Genomic DNA, 23,431 nt, shown 5'->3' with positions numbered 1-23,431 from the left:
CATGAAAAGCAAAGAGAGAATGGGACATGAAGAAGTGCAGGGAAAGGGATGGAAATTTGCCCAAATAATCTTCATTGAAATTGCAAGATTTCATTCCCCTTCCCGAAAAGAAAGTCTTCCATTCAGAAAAGGAAATGAAATCTTGAAAACAGAGAGCAAAGTCAAACAAACACACAGGAAGGGAGAAGTGATGACAAACAGTGCAAATGAAAACAACAGAGAAAATTCAGAACTGGAGGGATTGCGACCAAATAGACTGGGATGAAATCAGGGGTAGTGAAAAGGACCAACACTTGCCAAAAGGACACCAATTCAAATGCTGCCATCAGGCAAGAAAGGGGAATCAAAGAAGGAGAGGAAAAGGAAGCAAGCTTAAAATGAGAAAGGGAAAATTTTGAAAGCAGGTGAAAAGCAAAAATTGAATGGCATTGAAAATATACTTCCCTCTAGCCACCCCCCGGCTCTCGCTAGCTCAGTTACTCAGGGGTTTTAGGGAAATATATTTCAGAGAGACAGAATAGAGATTTCAAAAGAGTGGCTCTCACCCCCAGCTTCCGTCCAAGCTTTATTCTCGATGTGATGTTCCAGGAGGCCGAGGAGAGAGAGAGCGAACCAGGAAGAAACAGGGGTATATCTAGTTTTGGGCCAAGGAAAGATATTGGCCCTGAGCCAATAGGGTCAGGAGTAGGTATGATAGGGAAAAAGGGTTGAACTACATAGCACAGGTTTCAGGGGGACTCTGAGGGGAAAAACCATTCCTCAGAGGAACACAACATCTCCCCCTTTTTTGTTTAAGATCATTAGAAGAAGAACATTAGGTTACACGGAATGTGGGTTTTCCCACCAATTACAATTGGTGGGGGAGCCAACCTGCTTTAGGTTTGCCAACTCTATGTGGTTGACTTCTGAGGTAGAAGGTATGAGACTATTGATAGCCTTGAAAATCAAACAGCGTAGTATCCCGAACGCTATTGTTACAAGGAATAGAATAACAAGAAATAACAAAATTGTTTTAACTATAGAAGTCCACCACCCTGTAAGTCCCCAGCCTTTGCACAGTTCTTTGATCCAGTCCTCAGATTCTTGCTTCACTTGTCCGATCAAGCTGTTCATGCTTCGAATGGCAGCATGGATGTTTGGAGCCTTCGAGGTCAGGTTTAGGCAACACAGTCCTTCAAATTCCTGGCATTCATGTCCATGAAGTAACAAGAGATAATCTATAGCAGCACGGTTCTGGAGAGTGGCCTGTCTGGTAATTTCCTCATCTTCTAGGAGAGAGCTGATGGCGGCGGACGTTAAATTTGCCTGTTTGACTACCCAGCACTCTAGATGGCCCAATTCACCTAGAGCTTTAGCTGCTGCGACCCACGGAAGGAACAGGGACACAGCGACTCTTTTTGACTTGGCCCAATGAAAAATTTCTGAATTACAATTTGGATCCAATTGGTCAGCACTTCTCTTTTGAATTTTGTTTGCCGATTTGTTTTTATGAGTCCATTCACCAATTAAAGTTTGGTTGGGTGTCAATACGGACAACCGCCCTATGGTACATGGCCCTCCTAAAAGCCGAGACAGAATTCCTGCCCATAATGGAATTCCTACCAGACAGGTGGACATAGGATTCTCTGTTGATGCAGTGGACAAACATATGTTTTCCTGCGGAAGTGTCTGTGCCAGGGTCACCCAGAAGTTTTGACGTGGCTGAGGGATGATCCATGCAGTTGCCAGACTGTTCAGCAACAACAAGATGACAACTTGTATGGGGTTCATCACAGGGTTGAGTGTGAGGTAGGCTTTCTCTAAAAAGAAAAACAAACATTTTTAAAACATGTTAAAAGTTTCTGTTTCTGCTGGAAGGAGTCCACATCTAGGAAGATTCTTTTTCTTCCATCCGGCGGCGTCTTCTTTTGGATGCAACGGCTACTTGCCTCTTATCCCCTTCTGCTGGAGCTGGATTTTTAGGGACAAAAGGTTTCACCCACTTCTGGGGAATCCACCGCGGGCCTGAGGGAGTGGCCACGCACGCATAGCCACGACCCCAGGTCACGAGCTCATAGGGACCTTTGGTTTCCCAAGTTTCTGGATCCCTAATCATGACTGGTGGACGCTGAGACAATTTGAACTGATTGCCACTGTTAAAATGGCGTACCACTGGTGGACTCATGTTTTCAAATGAACAGTTCAGAAAATTGATGGTAAACATGGCTTTGCAGAGTTTCTCATGTGGAGACATCCACACAGTTGTACTACTCTGTCTAGCCAGGACCTGTTTGAGTGTCTGATGTGCTCTCTCAACCACAGCTTGACCTGTGGGGGAGTGAGGGATGCCAGTCTTATGTTCCACTCCCCACTGCTGGAGAAACTCCAGGAACCCCTTGGATGTGTACACTGGGCCGTTATCAGTTTTGATTTCTTTTGGAATCCCCAACACTGAAAAAGCTTGCACTAGGTGTTTCTTGGCATGTTCAGTCTTTTCCCCTGCATGGGCAGAGGCATACACTGCACCTGAATGTGTGTCAATGCTTACATGAACATATTTGAGGTGTCCAAAACTAGGAATGTGTGTGATGTCTGTCTGCCATACCTCACAACTGCCAAGGCCCCGGGGGTTAACTCCCATACCCATCGATGGCATCGCCTGGACCTGGCAGTTGGGACAGGTGGCCACAATGGCTCGAGCCTGGCTCCGTGTTAGCTGGAACTGACGGATCAGGCCTGGCACATTCTGATGGTATTGTTGGTGACTCAGCTTTGCCTGTTGGAAGATATCAGGGAGACGTGCTTTTTCAACAGGTGCAGCAAGGGAATCTGCCTGACGATTCCCCTCTGCAATTTCACCTGGCAAATCCGTGTGTGATCTTACATGCATCACATAGAACGGATGTTCTCGATGAGAAATTAAATAAATTAGCTTTGAAAGCAATCTGAAGAGATGCTCATTGTCAATTTCTTTGAGCACAGCCTGCTCCGCTCTGGACACTACCCCCGCCACGTAAGCAGAGTCTGTTACCAAATTAATTGGTTCCGAGAACTTCTCAAAGGCTCTTACCACTGCAGCTAGTTCAGCCACTTGGGGGGATCCCTCCACAAACTCCACATCAGCTTCCCAACGCTGAGTCTGAGGATTTCTCCAAGTCATCACCGACTTGTGGGAAGCCCCAGATGCGTCCGTGAACACTGTGAGAGCCTTGAGTGGTCTCCGACTCCTCTTCTCACGAGGAATGAGGTGGAATTCCTCATTGAGCAACTTGTGAGACGGGGCATGGACTGATATTTGTCCCCTGTAGCTGTCCAGAGACAATTGGAGACTGGCATTGCTCTGGAGCAAATGCTCAAACATCTCTTTGGTCAATCTCTTGGGAGAGTTCCTTCCCTCCTTAGAAAGTTTGACCGGAAGGTGAATACATGTAAAGTCACAACCAGCCAGCTCACACAATCTCACCCTTGCCTTCCGAATCAGTTGAGCTATCAATTCTTGTGGCTCAGTGATGGTCTTGGATCTTTGGTGAGAGAGGAAGACCCACTCTATGATCAAGAGTGAATCTCTCTGCCCTTCGATCCATTGAAAAATCAAACCATGCAAATGTGGCAGTTTTCCTAGAACAATGAATTGGAAAGGTATGTTTGGCTCACATCGATGAGCCTGCCTCTCTGATAAGGCCTTCTGTACTTTTTCGATTGCTGTCTTTGCCTCTGGGGTCAGTACCCTGGGAGAAACCAGCTCCCTCTCCCCCTTCAATAAATTGAAGAGAGGGTCTAAATCTTCATTTGTGAGGCCTAGCCAAGGTCTTACCCAATTCAAAGACCCACACAAGGAGTGGAGATCTGCTAAGGTTTTGGGATTACACTCAATTTCCAATTTCTGTGGAACAATGGTCTTTGCAGCTATTTGTAGACCCAGGTACTTCCAAGGTGGCATCCTTTGAACTTTATCTTCCTGCAATTGAAATCCAGCAGAGGTTAAAACCTTAACCACTAGGTCAAGCGTGTGTTGGAGTATAGAGTCATTGGGGGCACACACGAGTAGATCATCCATGTAGTGAAGGATGATGGCATCCTTTCTCTTGGCACGTACTGGTGACAGTAGTGAGGCTACGTACTGTTGGCATATGAAAGGACTAGATTTCAGACCTTGGGGAAGTACTTTCCAGTGATATCTCTTCATTGGGGCTTCTCGATTAATGGTAGGAACCGAGAATGCAAACCGTGGGGCATCTTCTGGGTGTAGAGGAATTTGGAAGAAACAATCTTTGATATCTAAAACAGCCAATTGCCAATCTCGAGGGAGCATTGTTGGAGAGGGCATCCCTGGTTGGAGTGGTCCCATGTCCTCTATAATTTTGTTTATTTCTCGGAGGTCATGAAGCAACCTCCACCTGTCCTTTCCCGGTTTCTTTATTACAAAGACTGGGAAATTCCAGGGGCTTGTTGTTTCTTCTAGGTGACCTTGAGCCACCTGCTCCTCCACAAGCTCCTCAAGCGCCTTGAGCTTCTCTTTACTCAATGGCCACTGTGCTACCCATCTTGGCTTATTGTCCAACCACTTTAGTTTGTGGGTAGGGCGCTCCACAGTGGCTATTTCTAAAAATCCTGGGGTGTCTTAGGAATGACCAGTTGGACTCCCCACTGTGACATGGTGTCTCTCCCCCATAAGGGAGCCTTATAATCAGCAACGAATGGACGGACATTTGCCAATTTCCCATCAGGTCCCTCAATTTGCACTATGTTTTTTGAGATTTTTGCCATTGTGATTCCTCCTATGCCCTGAAGTTTGCCTGCCACAGGTTGCAACTCCCAATGTGATGGCCACATGCTCTCAGGTATAACGGTAATGTCTGCGCCGGAGTCGAGCACCCCCTCCACATGGAGGCGGTCTGACCCACGGGCTAAGTTACATGCCAGAGAAGGTTTGTTCTCCCCCACCACCTCTGCCCAGTAGACTTCCGGTGATTTTCCATCCGCTAGGACCTCAGCCGGAACAGGAATGGCCTGGGCAAGGACTTGCCCCTCTGTCAGGTAGAATGGTGGGTGCATGCAGCGTGCCAACAGTGTGAGGCCTGCTATCTTTCCCTTAATGGTCATGGGAGCTACCTCCACCTCCAAGGGTGTGTGTGCTGTGTCCCCAATAACAAAATACTCACTGTTCGGTTCCATGTGGTTAACCTTCATGTCCTGTGAAATGTTTTGCAGGTCCACTGTAATTACTGTCCAATCAGTAGATCTGAAATGAAAACCTTTGGTAGTCACGAGCCTATATCGGCCTCGCGGCTGCCATACCTTGTTAGTTGAACATTTGACATTTTTATTTTTCTGTACCCCCACACCCTGCAACCTGCCCTCCCCCTTTTTTGTTAAGAGAGAGACATTTGTCACGGTATGGCCTTGTAAATTTCTTTCTTGGCGCGTCAAGGAGATAAAATCTGGGCCGCGCTGTGAATTCAGTTTTTTTGATTTTTTTGACTTGCGTTTCTGGTTTTCTGGGCAGGCCTTGGCGAAGTGTCCTGGCCTTTTGCAGCGGTGGCAGATGATGTGCTGCAGCTGGTCTGATGACATCAGTTGCCTCCTTGCTCCTGGTGCTGCAGCTGCCACAGGCTTTGGGTGTGTCAGTCCCGGATTCCTTTCAGGTGCACTGAAAAGTTCTGCTCTCGTGGTACAGGCTTCTATCATCTGTGCGAGACTAGGTGATGGGTCAAGGGGAAGGCTAAGAATGATTCTACGACAGGTCTCATTAGCATTCCTCTGAGCCATCTCCTTAATCAATTCTGCCTGTACCACTGGGTCTTGCACTTGTCTTTCCACTTGACTTCTCAGACGGTCCACAAACTGCAAGAAATTCTCTGAAGGAAACTGTTTAATGTTAACATAACTGTTCTTTATCTCAGGTGATGGAATCTGATAAAAAGTCTTTTCTGCAGCATTACAGATCTTATCTAAAACTGACTTGGATAACAACCGAATTTGCTCATTCGCACTAGATAAATCACCTTCACCACACAAATGATCATGTGTGATGTCATTGTGATCGCTGTCCTGAGCATCAGGAGTTTGCTGAATTTCCTGCAATACTGTTTTCAAAGCTTTTTTCCATAATCCTTCCCATAGGTCATACTCTGAGGGAGTTAATAGGCATCTGAATAAATCTTTAATGTCACTGGGTACCATCTCATTTGAATTGAAGGTAGCTTTCATCATGCCCTTAAATATTTCACTGGATCTCCCAAATTGTTTCTGCATTTTACACAGCTCTTTTTTATCTTGGTACGAAAAAGGCAAATACTCTCTACGCACGTGTCTTTTACCTACATATACTACAGGGGCCACAGATGGAACGCCGTGCTGATCGTTATTCTGAGTTGCTAAAAATCCTGCTGCTTCTCTATTGCCCAGGCAGCTCAAGGGTGTTGTCCCACCCCCTCCCTGGGATCCAGCAACAGGCAGTTCCTCCCTCCTCCCCTGGGGCCCCAGGCTAGGCTGCCCCTTAGCCCTTGTAACAGGGGGGCCACCGCCCCCGACTCCGCTGCTGCGGGCTGCATTATCCATCTCCCCATCCGCGCTGGGAGTAGTGATTGCAAGGGACCCTCCCCTCTCCCCCTTCGCGCGGCCGCTGGGAGGGAGGGGGAGGCCCTGGGGAGAAGGGTGGGGTGGGGGATTGGGTGTGAGATATGGGGTCGGGGCGGGAAGTGGGGGGAAGAAGGGATAGTGGGAAGGAGGAATGCAATGCCGTCCGCCGTGAGGGCTGACCGCATGGTGCGAACCCCCGAGGGTCTCATCCACGTGGCTAGAGCTCCGAGAGGAAAAAATTGTATCTTGCTGAGGGAAAACAGGTGGGAGAGGAGGGTATAAGGACGATGGGTGGGTTTGAGGAGCAGAATCCAGTATGGAATCAGGGAATCCCTGCTTCTCGGAAACAGGGTATTGCTGAGAGGTTTTGCATGGCTGTCTGCTGTTTTCTGCTTCTAACAGTTTCTTGCGTACTTGTAAGAATATTGGAATAAATGAAGAAATTTTGTTTTCCCCATTTTCAACTTTTAAAGTTATTAATTTTCCCACATCATCCCAAAATGAAACAGAATTTATATCTTGTAGAGTACTGTCTGGAATCTCAGCTGACAGCCAGGAAATAAATTTGATTAAGAGCTTATTTGGAAATTTTAGATCTGTTGTAATGGTTTTAAGTTGTTTAAAAGCACTCTTTTGATTTCTCGATAAACGTATGCCCATGTTTCTGATGTTTTAAAAGCAAACTGTTCGAAAAATCTTAACCCCTGACGTGAAAAACCAAAGACGCCGCTGCGTCCCGCTCGCTCCCGAGGTATCCGGGGCAAGGCGGGCTGCCCGCGGCTCGGGGCGGCCGTCTCTGGCCGCTTCTCCCGACTGCGGGGACACGGGCAGGGGGGTGTCCCGGTGCCGGCTTCTGTCCCGGGACCCTCCCGTAGCTAGCCCACCCCAAAAACGCGCGGTTCTCCCCAGTACACAGAACTCAGCCGTTCCGCAGAGAAAAAATTTCAAACCGCGTTACGCAACACACTCCGGCGCAGGGTCCTAAAGCCCTCTCACTATTAAACTATAGGGATCTTCTAGCGAACCCCGCAGCACGTGTTGCAACGTCAGGGTTTTCTGTCTAAGGTCGATTCACTTTTGTAGTAAAAGCGAACTCCCGACCTTGTCCTGCTACCCCGAGCTGCTCGAAAACAGCCGATAGGGGCCAGGTAGTTGTGCCTCCCAAAGAGATTATTAACCCCTTAAATAGGGAGTCCCTCTTCATGCGTGGGCTTATTAATATTTCATAACAAACCGACGTTGGGGGCCAACTGAAAATATACTTCCCTCTAGCCACCCCCCGGCTCTCGCTAGCTCAGTTATTCAGGGGTTTTAGGGAAATATATTTCAGAGAGACAGAATAGAGATTTCAAAAGAGTGGCTCTCACCCCCAGCTTCCGTCCAAGCTTTATTCTCGATGTGATGTTCCAGGAGGCCGAGGAGAGAGAGAGCGAACCAGGAAGAAACAGGGGTATATCTAGTTTTGGGCCAAGGAAAGATATTGGCCCTGAGCCAATAGGGTCAGGAGTAGGTATGATAGGGAAAAAGGGTTGAACTACATAGCACAGGTTTCAGGGGGACTCTGAGGGGAAAAACCATTCCTCAGAGGAACACAACAGTCCCAGTTGCTGTCAGCATAGTCACAGTCATTCCCAGTCACAGTCCCTTGGCCCAGTAAGGTCCCAGTTTCCACCAGTATGATCCCAGTGACTCTCAGTCACTCCCAGTATATCCCAGTTGCTTCCACTAGGATCCCTGTTGCCCCAGTTCCGGTCCTGCTGGATCCCAGTGTGCTCTGAACCTGCTCCCAGTGGGTCCCAGTCCTGGGCCCGGTGTATCCCAGTATATGCCGGTGTCCCGGTCCATCCCAGCCTGTCTCGGTTCATCCCGGTCCCTTCCCGGCAGCCGCCGCCCTTTCCCGGATCCTGCCCCTCCCGGCCCGGAGCTGCCGCCGGACGCCCCCCCAAGATGCTGCCTGGGCTGGGGCTCGGCCTCCGCTGCGGGAGAAGGTGAGGGGGGGTCCCCGGGGGTCGTGTCCCCCCCTCGGGGCGCGTGTGACTCCCCCATGTCCCCCCTGGAATCCCCGTTCCTGGGCACTGCGACCCCCCCGCATCTCCTGCCCCAGCTCTGGGACCCCCCCGCACCCCCGTATCCTGCACCGACACCGCCCTGCACCCCCTTTCCCGGGGATCCTCCTCTCCCAGCCCCCGGATCCCCTGTTTCCGTCACCCCGGGGACCCCCGCACCCCCATTCCCGGGGCACCTCACCCCCAGGCCTCCCTTTCCTGGGAAACCCGAACTGCGCACGGGGCTCTCCAGCCGCCCTGGGATTCACGATCCCAGGATCGTGAAAGGGAGAGAACACGAGAGAGCCAGAGCAGGAGACTGGGAATCAGGGATCGCAGCGCCAGCGCCCAGTCCTGCTCCGCCGGGGCTGGGACCCGCAGCCGCAGGGAAAAATGGATCCGCGGATCGCGGGGCTCCCCCCGCTTCGGGCCGAAGCCAGCGGCTTCCAGGCAGAGTTTGAGCGCAGGGCCCAGGAGTTGGGCACAGCCCGGCGCGGGGGTCCCGCAGGGCGCGGGCGAGGAGGGTCCCGGGGGCTGGCAGCAGGGGATGCAGGGGAATCGCCGGGAATTCCGCCGCGCGCTCCCCCCGCGCTCCCTCGGGCACTTTGGCTTCCGCCGGCCCCGCGCTGCGCCGCCGGGATCTGCCCGGCCCGCGGTGACGTCACTGCAGCCTCCAGCGGCCCCTGGCGGCGCCAATGGCGGGGCCGGAGCCGGCTCTGGGGGCGGGGCCGGGGCTGGGGGCGGGGCCGCAGCGGAGCAGCGCCATGGCTCCGGGGCTGCGGCTGGGGGCGCTCCTGAGGGACCAGGGGAGGGCGGCCACAGCTGAGGGGGACCCCCGGCACCGGCCCTCTGTGATCGCCCGTCCCGGAGCACCCAGGAGCCCCTCAAGCCCCATTCCTGGCCGCCGCCATCCCCCGGAACGCCCATTCCCGGGCACGGGTTCCGCTCTGCACCCCCTTATCCGGCACCAACAACCCCCGCACCCCTTTCCCGGCCATCCCGCCTCTCCCACCCCCCAGAGCCCCCTTTTCTCAATCCTGGAACTCCCAAACCCCCTTCCCAGCCCTCGCAGCTCTCCCAGTTACCTCCTTCCTCCAGCCATGGACCCCTGAAACGTGATTTTAAAGATTTTAAATTTTAGCTAAGGGTTCGAAGCAATTTATATTGATCAAGATGTAAGTTAGATTAGTAAATGGTAGGTTAATGATTATTAGATGCCCAAGCTAGAGCTAGCTGTTTTATTATGAGCTTGTTTATAGAAAAAGTGGAGTAAGTGAACCGTCATAAGAACAGACTGAAACCAGTAAAAACAATGGCCAGCACCTGGACTTGGTATCAATCAATCAATCACCAAGCAGGGGACCTTGGATCGTGCCAGAGGGTCACAGAGACCTGATGAAGACTCTCCTGACTTCATCCTTTGAGACCACTGACCCAATTTGAGATCACCGACCCAATTCAAGAGAAGAACTGCGCACGTGTGAATGACTAAAGCCTCATTTTAATACAGAGCGGGGATGGAAGGTGCCGGGGTTATGCATATGTATTGTATGTAAGATCTTGGAAAATAAATAGAGAGCAAAGAGCCTTGTTCGGGGCGGCCACGCCTTTCGGAGATGACTCCCGTGCCGCCCGCCGGTGAATAAACACACCACTGTCTAACTTTAATTAGTTAGAGGGTCTGTGTCCGTGATTATATCGGTTTTCAACGACTCAGTCCCAGCCCCCTCCCAGCTCAATTTGGGGGTCCCATCCCCCTCTTTTCCCTCTTCCTTCCGCCTCTTCCCCATCGTTCCCCCAATCCCAATCCCCTCCCCCGTGCGTGGTTTTGGGGTTTCCAGGCCCCTCCCCACGCCCCTTTCGTTTATTTTGGGGGCTCCCAGTGCCACCAGTGCCACCAGCCCGGCCCCCAGGGTCACCTCCGCCTCCCCAAATTCCGCTCCCGGGGAGCGCGGGGCGCTGCGGGTCTGCCTGGCAACTGAGGAGTCATCAGCGGGAAAAGCTCTGATTGGCTGAAAACTGCGCCAGGCGGGCTCTGATTGGCTGGCGCTGTGAGAGGCGCTGGGCTCTGCCCAGCAACTGGGAGTCAGAGTCCCGCCGGGCGCTGATTGGCTGGAAATCGGTGGGCGTGGCCAGAGCCCTGGATTTCTGCCTGGCAGCTGAGTTCGTCATCAGCGCTGAGCGCTCTGATTGGCCGGGCTCCGTTTTAGAGCCGCCCAAAAATGGGAAAAAGGGAAAAAAGGGAATGGTTGGGGATTGGATTGTGAGGAGGGGTCTCTCCCTGGGGGCGGGGTCCCTTTTTGGGGCCGCTCTCTCCCCGATCCCTACTCCATTCCCGAGCCCTTTCCCACTTCGGATCCCATTTCCGTTCCGATCCTACTCCTGATCCAGATCCTGTTCCCATTACCGTTCCCGATCACACTCCCATTCCTGATCCCATTCCCTTTCCCATTCCTTTTCCCATTCCCGATCCCGTTCCCTCCGTTGTTTCCAGGGAATGGCTCCGATCTCAACTCCAAACCCAGAGGAGTCAAATCCTGGGGGTCAAACACCCCAAATCTGGGATCAAACACCCCAAATCCTGGGGTCAAACACCCCAAATCTGGGGGTCAAACACCCCAAATCCTGGGGGCGATCAAGCATTCCAGATCTGGGGGATCGAACATCCCAAATCCAGGGGTCAACCCCCCTGACCTCATCCTGGGAGGGATCAAACACCCCAAACCCCCACTCAGGGGTGTTCAGCCTCCCCCTTGCCCCCAAACCCAAATTTTAGGATCAATCCCCCCAAATCCCAAACCCTGGGGTGTCAAACACCCTCAACCCCCAAATTTGTGGGTTAAAACCCTCCCATCCCCAAATCCTGGGATTTAGAACATTTGGGGTGTCCAACCACCCCGATCCTGAAGTTTGGGGTTAAACCCCCCAAATCCCAAATCCTGCGGTGTCAGACACCCCCAATTCCCAAAGTTTGGGGTTAAACCCCCAGATCCCAAATTCTCCGGTCAAAACCCCCCCAAATGCCGGGATGTCAAACACCCCCAGTTCCCAAATTTTGGGGTTAAACTGCCCCAACCCCAAATTCTGGGGTCAAATACCCCAAATCCCAAACCCTGGGGTGTCAAACATCCCAGTTCCCAAAGTTTGGGGTAACCCCCCCAATCCCAAATCCTGGGGCGTGAAACACCCCCAAATCCCAAATTTTGGGGTTAAATCACCCCAAACCCCAAATTCTGCGATCAAAACCCCCCCAAACTCCCAAATTTTAGGATCAACCCCCCTCCCCCACTTCCCAAACTTTGGGGTGAAACCCCCCGACCCCAAACACCCCCCCCAAAAGAAACCAAACCAAACCAAACCAAACAAAACCAACAAAACCAACCAAACAAAACAAAAACAACACAAAAACCAAAACAAAACAAAACAAAAAAAATCACCAAAAAACCCCACTCCAGCCCCGGGGGCGCCGTGGGGTTGATTTTGGGTCGCTTTTGGGTTTATTTGGGTCAGTTCCAGGTGCTATGTCTGCAGAGAGACCCTAGGTAGAAAGCTGGGAAAAACCTCAAAAACCCCTGAGGAAACACAAAAACCTCTCAGGAAACCCCAAAACCCCTGGTTGGACAGTAGATCAGGGATTTATTTGGGGTTTATTTGGGATTTATTTGGGGTTAATTTGGGATTGATTTGGGGTTTGTTTGGGCTTTATTTGGGGTTAATTTGGGGTTTATTTGGATTTATCTGGGATGTATTTGGGGTTAGTTTGGATTTATTTGGGGTTTATTTGGGGTAGAGTTTGGATTTATTTTGGATTTCTTTGGGGTTTATTTGAGGCTTGTTTGGGATTTGTTTGGGGTTGATTTGGGGATGATTTTGGGTTTATTTGGGGTTTATTTGAGACTTATTTTGGGGTTGATTTGGGGTTTATTTGGATTTATCTGGGGTTGATTTGGGGTTGATTTGGATTTATTTCGGATTTATTTTGGGTTGATTTGGGATTTATTTGGGACAGCTCCAGGTGCAATGTCTGCAGAGAGACCCTGAGTACAAAGCTGGGAAAACCCCAAAACTGTCAGGAAACCTCAAAAAACCCCTCTCCTTTTTTTTACATTTTGACCCCATTTTTTGCATTTTGTGTTAGTATTTTTACACTTTGACCCCATTTTTTTCGATTCTGTCATCATTTTTTTCCATTTTGACCCAATTTTTTACATTTCAGGTTGTTTTTTTCCCATTTCGACTTCTTTTTTTTTTTGGGGGGGGGGGGAGGGGTTGGGGTTTTTCCCATTCCGACCCCCCCCTTTTTTTTTTTTTGCACTTCAGGTTGTTATTTTTCCATTTTGACTCCATTTTTTTCGATTCATCTCTGTCCTAGGGTGACTTTCTGATGCTTGTATCTCCAGTTGTCTGTTCTGTTTGTGCTGTATATTGAGTTCTGCGCCTTTCAGACTGGTTCTAAGAGCAAGGAGAAGCGCGGAGTTTGTTTTGAGAAAACTGCCTGACTCCTCCACATTCTTCTCCGGACGGGGTGTTCGGCGGAGGCTTGGAGACACTGCAGGACAGAGATAGTTTTGCTTTTAGCTAGTTTCAGCTAGCTAGGGCACAGAAGTTCCCTGGACTGGTTTTTTGCCCTTTTTCTTGGAGCTGTTCAAACCTGCTCTGGACTGAAAACCCATGGGAGCACTGGGGGCTGCCCCTGCGGCAGGACTCTGGCTGTGGGCTCAGCACGGCCAAGTTCCCGTGTTCGGACAGACTCAGGGGCTGCCCCCGGGGAGCGCGGGGCTCGAGCGTGGAACGGACACGCGGACAAACGGCCCCAGGGCTTCAGCTGCAGCGGCGGCAGCGGCGGCAGCGAGTCTACGACCCTCGCCGTCTCTCTCCTGTTCCTGCTCTCCCTCTCCCGCATTCCCGCACTCCGTCTCGGTGTCCCGCAGCCTCTCCCGGTGTCCCTTTCCCGGTCTCCCCAGCCCCTGTCGGTGTCCCCGTCCCGAACTCTCCCTCTCCCCCCGCAGGGCCGGGCCATGCCCCCGGCCCGTCCCCGGCCCCGGGCGGGGCTGCCCCGGCCCCGGCCCCGGCCCCGGGCGTCCCGCCGCGGCCTCGCCTCCGCCCGGCTCTGGCCGTACTGGCGGCGGCGCTGCTGGCCGGGCATCAGCGCCTGGGGCCGGGGCGGCATCGCCGCCCTTTGGCTGCGCCTGTGCCCAGCCCGGCCCCGGCCCCGAGCCCGGCCCGAATCACGGCCCCGGCGCCTCCCGGGCCCCGCGGAGGACACACGCGGCGCGGCCGCTCCCGCCGCCTCCGCTGCGGCTTCCCCGGCCCGAGCTCCGCCGCTCGGCAGCGCGGCCGCCGGCCCCGAGCCGCCGGGGCCCGGGGCGCTCGGGGGGCGCTCGGGGGCCGTGTCTGGCCCCGGGCCGAGCGCTGACGGCCGCGTGTCGCCCGCAGGGAAGGCGCAGGAGGCCCTGCAGGAGCGCTACCGCCTGGGTTCGCTGCTGGGGCGCGGAGGCTTCGGCAGCGTCTGCTCGGGGACGCGGCTCTCGGACGGCGCCCCGGTGAGCGGCGGGGCCGGCGGCGGGCGGAGGAGGAGGAGGAGGAGGAGGAATAGGAGAAGACCGGGACGCGGCGGGGCGGGCGGCGAGCTCAGCCCGCTGCTGCCCTTTGCTCGCAGGTGGCCATCAAATGCGTGCCGCGGGATCGCATCCAGCACTGGGGCGAGCTGGTGAGTGAGCGGGGCCAGCGGCAGAAGCCGGGCCGGGCCGGGCCGGGATGAGCCGGGGCCCGGCAGGGTGGGAGCCGCCGGGAGCCGTGCGGGGAGAGCGGGCGTGGGGTGAGCGGGGGGGCCCGGGGCATCCGGGGCTGGGTGAGGGGTCCCGGAGCCCTGGCACGGCCTCGGCCCCACTGACGGCATCGTGGTCCTCCCGCAGCCCGACGGCGCCCGTGCGCCCCTGGAAGTCGTGCTGCTGCACAAGGTGTCCTCTGGATGCGCTGGTGTCATTCAGCTCCTGGAGTGGGTTGAGCTCCGCGACACCTTCTTGTTGGTGCTGGAGCGTCCAGAGCGGAGCCAGGACCTCTCGGGTTTCCTGGCGGAGCGGAGGTTCCTGCCGGAGGAGGAGGCGCGGGGGCTGTTCCGCCAGGTGCTGGAGGCCGTGCGGCACTGCACCAGCTGCGGGGTCCTGCACCGCGACATCAAGCCCGAGAACATCCTGCTCGACCTGGCCACCAGGCAGCTCAAACTCATCGACTTTGGCTGTGGCGCCTTCCTCCAAGACACAGCCTACACCCAGTTTGCAGGTGAGCCCTCGCAGGGGATGCTGCTGGGCATCTCATGGCCCAGCCTGGCTGGAGCACTGGGACTTCCCCCTCTCGCTGCCAGGAGCAGGATTATTTCTTGAGCCAAGTTGCTTCTGGGTGGGACTGGGAGGGGGCCAGCCCCCACATGCCCAGGGATGCTGGGGAGAGGCTCTAGGAGCAGCAGCATCCCCTGATGAACTCCGTCTGTGTTCCATAGGAACCCTGGCCTACAGCCCACCAGAGTGGATCCACCACCAACGCTACCACGGCGAGGCAGCCACGATCTGGTCCCTGGGCCTCCTGCTATACCACCTGGTGATGGGGAAGCACCCGTTCAGGAGGGGCCAGCAGATCATCTGGGGGCGGATCTTGTTCCCACGATGGCTCTCTCAAGGTGGGTCCTCATCTCTGGGCACAGGGGAATACCTGTGTTGGGAGACAGCAGCAGGCTCATGAGCACCCTGCCCTGGCAGCTGCTGAGGAGGTGGCACGTCCTGCTCTCCTCCAAACACAGAATCCATCGGGAAGTTTAGGCACAGCTCTGGGCACACCCAGCATGGCCTGGACACGGCAATGGGGGGCAAAGCAGATGGGATCCTTCTGCAGCTGACTGGTGGGTTCTGGTTTCTCTCTTCAGAGTGCCAAGATGTTATTAAGAGGTGTTTGTCCATGCAACCCTTGGACAGGCCGTCCTTGGAAGACCTCTTCCATGATCCTTGGCTGCAGGGTGTTCATCTGCCCTAGAAGATGGGAGAGGTCCATGTGCACAACTGGATCCAAAAACCTGGCAGGTAACAGCTCCACACATCTCATGGCAACCAGTGGCAAAGAAAACCAGCCTGGTTTTGTCCTGCCTGTAGCTCTGAGCAGGGATCATCATCAGGATCATCTGTGCTGGAGCTTAGCTGCTGGAGACCTGGTCTAGCCAGCACTGGTGGCCACCATCCAGCCTGGGTTTGCTTGTCCTGGTTCATGGATGGCTGGGGCCTGGGCAGAACACAGACAGCCTGGTGTGGCCCCCAGGGAAGGAGGAGCCCCTGGAGAAGCTCTCTCAGGTGGGGCTGCTGCTGGAGACACCGAGGACAACCTCAAGGATGACAATCTCTTGCTCGACCTGGCCACCGGCAGCTGAAGATGATTGACTTGGATTCTGGCACCTTCTTCAAAGACACGCTCCATGCCCAATTTGCAGGTGAGTCCAGAGCCAGGGGGATGCTCCCAGATGTGGGCATGGCACGGCCTGGGCGGGCACCAAAGGTTCCCCCCTTTGCTGGGGCAGATGTAACAAATTCTTCACTCGGCTGTCCAGGCGCTTTTTGGCTCTGGGCAGCTGCTGAGGGGCTGGATGTGCCATGGCTGGCTGCAGGCTGGGCACATGTCCTGCCCTCCTGCTCTGTCCCCAAAGGCAGCAGGGATGGGCAGGTTTGGGCCCAGCTCTGAGCACGGCCAGCATGGCCTGGGCACTGCGGGTGGCTGGGACAAGGGCACAGAGCCTTCAGCTGACAGGCAGTTTCTGGTTTCTCTCCTTGCAGCCGGGCTCTGCGGATGCTGAGGCTGCTCTGGGCTCTGCCAGGGCTCTGCTGGGCTCAGCCCTGGGCACGGCTGGGCTCGCTCTGCCCTCACACTGCTCTGACAGCTTTGCATCAGACGAGCCCGCTCCGAGCACAGCGCCTGAGCTTTCTGCTTTTGCAGGTGAGTGAGACTCTCCTGCTGGCCAAGAGATTGCAGTCAGGGATCCACATCCACTTGGCAGGAACCCAAACACTCCACAGTCCCAGCTGAATGCCTGGATCTCCACAGGATGTTTCATCTGTCCCACTCTTCATTCCTTTTTGGCTGGAATTGTGCAATTGCCCTTTCTTCCTCCTCCAGAAGTGCCACAAGTGAGCAAAACCTGGAGAGTGGACGGTGTTCCTAGGGCAGTGCACTCTGGAGCTGATGGATGAAGAATCGCCCTTCTGCACCTCCAGACCAGAGCAAAAAGCTGTAAGTGGGACTTTGTGTCTTTAAGAAACCCCTGACAATTTCAAAGGGAATGTGCAGCTCATTCACAGGCTGAGAAGGAAGGTCATCTTGTAAAGGATTTGGGGTTTGGCAAAGTTTAGATTCTCAGTCCTGCTTGGAGCTGGTGGGGCACAAAGAAATTTCCTATTGCTTCAACCACAATTTAAAATAATACTGGAAACAAATGGAAAATCTTTTTAAAAAGGCTGCTGAGGTCAGTAGGATGAATCCATGCTATCAGAACATTTACAAACTAAATAACTGAGATCTCATTTTAAACAGATCAGTTATCTTTTTCCAAAGTTATGAAGTATTTTTCACTACACATTTGGGTGTTGCTTTTATATTTCTCTTTTTTTTTTTTTTTCCTGTGGATTTCTTCTTCTTTATTTTTTTAAATAGAAAACATGTCCTAAGAAAGGAATGTCCTTTGCTGCTGGCTCCCGTGTGGAGCAGCTCCCTTCCCGCTGGCTGAGCTGCTCAGGCAGAGCCCGGCAGCTCCTGGCCCTGCAGGGCTGAGGCTTCTCCCCATTGCTGTGCACAGACTGATGGAGCAGCACTGCTGAACACGGGGACACACAGAAGGAGCAGAAGCAGCTGCCTTTGTCCACCTGAAGCTCCAAGGTGCAGACTCTGAGCACACAGGGCTGGAAGAGACTGGCAGGCTCCCTGTTTGCTGTGCTGCCCCACTGGTGCCCGGCCCAGCTCTGTGTGAGGCAGAGGGAGAACAAGGGGCAGCTCCCTGCCAGCCCCAGCCCAGGGACCCCTCCGGCCCCGGGGCTTGGGGCACTGTCAGCACCCGCTGCTCCAGCCACCGCTTCTGCTGGCCCTGACAGCAACAACCAAATTGTGGCTGATCCCGAGGGGCAGCAGCAGTGCCTGGATCTGATCCCTCACTCTGGGGCAGGGCTGGACAAACGACCCCCACAGCAGCAGCAGCACATGGAGCTGACTTTCAGCACAGCCCCTGCCACTGTTCCCTCCCGTGTGCACTGGTGTCACAGCAGCCTGAGGCACCTGGGAGCCCTCAGGGCCAGCAGGGACTTGAGATGGCAGCCCTGGGCTCCTGGGGCTTGTGCAAGGAACACAGCTGAGGACTCCCTCTGCATGTGCAGCTTCCAGATGGAAAAGGCTGCTGTGAGCACGCAGCTCCAAGGGCAGAGAAAGGAGGCTCTCGACCCCTGGATCTGTGCCAGTTCCACAGTCCTGGGCAGCAGCCACCGAGCACAGGGGGAACAGAGGGCACAGCAAGAGGGACAAAAGCAGGCAAGCTCAGAGACTGGCAGGAGGCAGACCTGGGAGCAGGAACAGCTGCTTCATTGCACTCCTGGAGAAAGCTCTTGGCTGTTTCTGAGCGCTGAAAGGCGTGAAGGGCAGAGAGGAGGCCACACCAAACCATGCTCCTGATTCCACACCCTCCCCTCTCAGTGTCCCAGAAGGAATTGGATGAACTGTATTCTTCTCTCTGAGTCGTCTCATTCAGCATGAGCAGCTTAGCACCAGGAGCTAAAGGAGCTGAAGCCTTAGGCCACAAGAGCTGAGCAAGAGGGACCTTTTTGATAAAGTAATGCTGCTAACATGGACCTGACTGAATCCAGCAGATAAAATCATGGAATTATAGAATCCTTTCTGTTGGAAAAGACCTCAGAGCTCATCAAGTCCAAGTGTTAAGCCAGCAGTGTCAAGCCCACCACTAAACCCTGAAGTGCCAAGGCCTGGACAAGAGACCTGACTGAGGCCTGATCCATGTATGGAATTTCCATGGGAATTCTCATGTTCCCAGCTTTAGCTCTCCCAAATGCCACATTTCCAAATCTCATATTCCCATGGGAAATCTGTCCTCTCCACCTTTATGCTCCAATGCCTCCCGCCCATATCTGACAGATTTCCGGAGACATTCCAGGCAGGTGTGTCCCAGGGGATTTGTTCATTCCTCAACCTCGATCCCATCGTGTTCCCAGCGCCTCTTGGTGACCTGGGCAGCGCCGTCGGCCACCACAAATCTTCCGGATCCCAGCTGGAAGCAGAGGAATTCCCGCCTGCCATAGCCGAGCCGATGGGATCCCTGGATGCTCCCGTGAGACAGGAGGTGACAGCCAGAAACCTCCTGCAGCGTGTGGAGCTCTGGGGAGGGACTGGACCCAGGGAGACCCACGGGATTGTGTCCCAGCCCCACAGAGCCCCATCGCAGATCTGTGGAGCCCCAGAGTCTGATGGAGACTCACAGAGCCTGATCCCAGTCCCTTGGATCAGCATTGTGTAAAACGCCAATCACTTGTTTTTAAAATTTTAAAAGTTTAATAGTAAATAAGATGGTTATAAAAATAGAATTATAGTAAAAAAATTGAACAATTTTAGAGTTAGGACAATACGAGACAATAAAAACAAAGTTTCAGACGTCTGGGTGCCTCCCCGAGTGAAAATCTTCGGGGAAGGACCCTTGTTAACAAAGGATTATCTCTTAAAAGCAATAGCCTGTTGAATATTCATACATTTCATACATGATGCATAAATTCCATTCAAACAAAGAATTGTCACTGGTTAGTATCACTTTTTTCCTTTAATCTCTGTGGCGTCCACAGGGCTGAGCGAGGCAGGAGAAGTTGGTCTCTTCTGATAGGGAAGTAGTAAATTCTTTTTTCTCTGAAAGATTTACATTTTCCTGTGGTTGGTACATAAAAACTACATTTTAACTACAAAACTTCATTTACTATACTATCAAAATATTAATACAACACCCACAATTAACACAACACAACACATATAGTAAATATCTTGCGTAGAGCCATATAATATGCACTTTTCACAATCCTCCCTCTTTCTTTTTATAGTTAATTTGGCTCGAGCAATATTCATTGTTTTCTAGCCTTCATTATTCGCTCATTTTTTTCACAAACCAATCTCGCTTCTTTGAAGGGGTCTTCTATATTATTTTGTTTCTTTAACACCATCATCCTTTGTGGTGGTGTTGTTGTAGGCAACTTTTGGTCCATGTTCACTAATTGCATGCCTTGTACCACACTGGTGATGAGCTGAATGAAACAGGGAATCAGACAAGGAAGAAATATTAGACCAGCTGTAGAGCATAAAAGGAAGAAGCCTAACTTTTTCCACCATTCTACTCCCAACACATTATCCCACCAGCTAGTATTTAGCATTGATTCCCACTTTTGAACTGGTACATGGGCGATTTTTCTGATATCATTGACTATGTCCAGGACGGCATCTCCATTGTCATCTATTTTTAAACAACAATCTGATGTATTGAACTTTCCACAAACACCCCCTTCTTCAGCTAATAGATAGTCTAAAGCCAACCTATTCTGATACACAGCCGCTCTTGTTTGGGTTTGTTGCCTTGATATTAATTCCATTGCCTGACCAGTTTTGTTCGTTATTATCTCTACAGCGGCTTGAAGTCTTATAATACGATTTAGCATATAAATTGGGGTTCGATATCCCCAACTCCCATCTTGTGCCCAGGTGGCTGGCCCATAGGTTTCCAGTATGCGTTCAGGGGGCCATTCCTCATCTCCCCATTTTTGGAATCCTCCAATCAATTCTCTTTTGTTTCTCTTTAGATCCTCATAAACTGATATCCCAAATTGATCTCCATCAGGTCCTGGTAAAAGAAAAAATCCTGGCTGTATAATTCCTAGAGTACAGCTCCCTTTCCACTGGGAGGGGAGTTTTGGGTATGCTCTTTTTCCACCTATCCAAAATAAGCCGTCTGGAGCTTTCCAATAGTCAAATTTTTGTTGATCTATATTCTCCCAAAATTTGGAAATTTCTGGGATGCCATAGTAAGGATTTTTAGCTGTATCATTACAATGAAAAAGTTTTGTTTTGTTATCATACTTACAATTCACTTTTTTGCTTTTTCTTGGGTCCAATACATGGTTGGTGCTTCTGGGACCCACCATACAGAAGTTCCATTACTAACCTTATATCTTTTACAGGGTGTTTTTCCTACTTCATAAAGGAGCCTTTTCCCAGTGCGCCAGAGACATTCTTCCCCTATCACTGTTGAGCTTAAAATCCACCCCTCTGGTCTGTTTTCTCCACTTGTACTTGCTTGGTTCCATTTAAGGAGCTCAATTGGGCCTAAGCTGCTGCCTTTCCATGGCCATTCTTCTGACATCAAAGCCCCTCCACAGACCCAACAATTGGTTATGTTAAGTTCCTTACTAATTCTTTCCCCCAATTCTACAATCTGATTTTTACCCATCCTTGAGATATCTATTTCTTTCTCTAATTGCTGTTCAAGTTTGGTATACAAATCGTTGATCGAAATTGGCACAGGCTTAGGTGGTTTTACTGAGTTAGCTTTTTTGCTTATCAACTGCTCTTTTACTAAATCTGGTGCTTTTTGCCTAGTAATGTAGGTAAAACACATCCATCTCTCCTCTTTTGGGCTCTGACTTCCCATCCTGCTACCCCTTGTTCCTAAGTTCTCTGCAATCCAGTACTTTTTCCCCTTATGGATGCAATTGCCTAATTTGGATGGGTTATAACAGTGGCTGTTGACATGAGTGTGAGAGATGAAAAAAGAACCTCGGTGTCTTTCCATGTACAGCTTTTGGTAACATCTGTAGCATGGCCTTGTCGATATCCCAAAAGGGAGAAGACAAAAATTGAGTGACAGAAAAAGGAGTAACAGAGGTCCAGTATGGCTTATACTCCCACCTCCCATGCCTATGGGGTTGCAACCCACAGCAGGTGTATTTGATCTTCTTGGTGGCGAATACAGAGGCCAGTCTGGTCTTGCCCTCTATTTCCTTGTCACTTCTTCTTAGCTAATTTCCAGACAAATCGTTTCTGACACTCCTTAACTGTCGTTTCCACCGTTCTTCAGGTACCTCCCATTCAACAGGCACTAATAATTCCCATCCACAAAACAAAGTTATTATTTCAGTTTCTTCGAATTCTACTTGGATAGATCGATTTGGCCCTTGACACTTCCTGCAACGAGAGCGTCGCTTGTGTGAACTACAATACTAATTCTTCCCACAATCTAAACATTTACATTTAACCCAGCTAGCATGTCTGGTATTGGGTGGATCAAACAGGGTATTTGGTCTGGCACTGATGGAAGTTGCAGCTCCTCTTCCTCTTTGCATAAATCACAGGCTAAGGCGTGAATACAAGAGTTCTCTGTCCAAAACAGTCCTGATCCTCCTGTTTGGAGTGGAAGTATTCCTCCCCAAGGAGGGTATCTGAGGTGTCTCAAAGCTTGTCCAGGCGGTACTTGAAACCACTGATATAAGCTTGGCCTTATCTCCCAATTAGGTGTGATCCTGGGTATGTTTCTTGGACCATTTGGGTCTTCCCAGTTCATTACCACCCAGTCCCCGTTTAAGAGTCAATTTTGTATCACCCGGTTCAGATGTAATCGACCACTCCTTAGGTTCTTCCACAGGTCCTTTGATTCTGCTGGCGTGGATCCACCCTCGTTCCTTGGTCCGGATCGCGGCCTCGGTCATCAGCAATACCTGAAAAGGACCTTCCCATTGAGGAGTTAAAGATTGTTCTTTCCAGGTTTTTACTAGCACCCATTCCCCTGGATGAACATTATGGATTTTAAAGTCTAAAGGTGTGGTTTGAGGGATTATTCCTTTCATCCGTAAGTTTTTAAGAGTTTTTGCAATGGTGTTAACATATCTTTTAATGCTCATTTCCCCTACCTCATAGGTAGCATTTTCATGTTGGGTGGTTAAAAAGGGTACCCAAACATCATTTCATAGGGTGACACTCCCAGGTCTGACCTGGGTTGTGTTCGGATCCTCAATAAAGCCAAAGGTAGGCATTGTACCCGTGACATTTGGGTTTCAACTATTAACTTGGTCAAAGTTCTCTTCAAAGTCTGGTTCATCCTTTCTACACGACCAGAACTCTGTGGATGCCATGGGGTATGCAGCTCCTATTTTATTCCTAAAGATTGAATTATCTGTTGTAACACTTTTGACGTAAAATGCGTTCCTCTCTCTGAGTCTATTCTATTAACCATTCCATATCTGGGAATAATCTGTTCTAAAAGGGTTTTACTTACCATGTTGGCTGAGGCCTTGGTAGTGGGAACTGCTTCTACCCAATGAGTTAGATGGTTTGTGTGATAAACGCCGATCACTTGTTTTAAAATTTTAAAAGTTTAATAGTAAATAAGATGGTTATAAAAATAGAATTAGAGTAAAAAATGGAACAGTTTTAGAGTTAGGACAATACAAGACAATAAAAACAAAGTTACAGACGTCTGGGTGCCTCTCCCGAGCTACAAGCTCTGAAGAAGGACCCCTGTTAACAAAAAATTATGTCTTAAAAGCAATAGCCTGTTGAATATTCATACAATTTATACATAATGCATAAATTCCATTCTAACAAAGAATTGTCTCTGGTTAGTATCACTTTTTCCTTTAATCTCTATGGCGTCCACTAGGCTGAGAAAAGCAGGAGGAGCTGGTCTCTTCTGATAAGAAAGTAGTAAATTCTTTCTTCCTTGAAAGATTTATATTTTCCTGTGGTTGGTACATAAAAACTACATT

At 51.4% G+C, this 23,431-nt stretch overlaps 1 protein-coding gene across 1 annotated transcript; it reads left to right on the top strand.

Annotated features, from left to right (window-relative positions):
- Nucleotides 1–13,624: 13,624 nt before the first annotated feature.
- On the top strand, nt 13,625–15,753 carry LOC120747954 (serine/threonine-protein kinase pim-1-like). The gene is made up of 5 exons (XM_040054015.2): nt 13,625–14,149; nt 14,266–14,316; nt 14,522–14,888; nt 15,106–15,282; nt 15,526–15,753. The coding sequence occupies exons 1-5, from the start codon at nt 13,625–13,627 to the stop codon at nt 15,630–15,632; spliced, it is 1,227 nt and encodes a 408-aa protein (XP_039909949.1). The 3' UTR covers nt 15,633–15,753.
- The last annotated feature ends 7,678 nt before the right edge of the window (nt 15,754–23,431 follow it).

The sequence above is a fragment of the Hirundo rustica genome, unplaced genomic scaffold (assembly GCF_015227805.2).
Source record: "Hirundo rustica isolate bHirRus1 unplaced genomic scaffold, bHirRus1.pri.v3 scaffold_335_arrow_ctg1, whole genome shotgun sequence".
Taxonomy (NCBI): Eukaryota; Metazoa; Chordata; class Aves; order Passeriformes; family Hirundinidae; genus Hirundo; species Hirundo rustica.
Note: the sequence above shows the minus strand (reverse complement) of the source record. Positions and strands in the feature narration are given on the sequence as shown.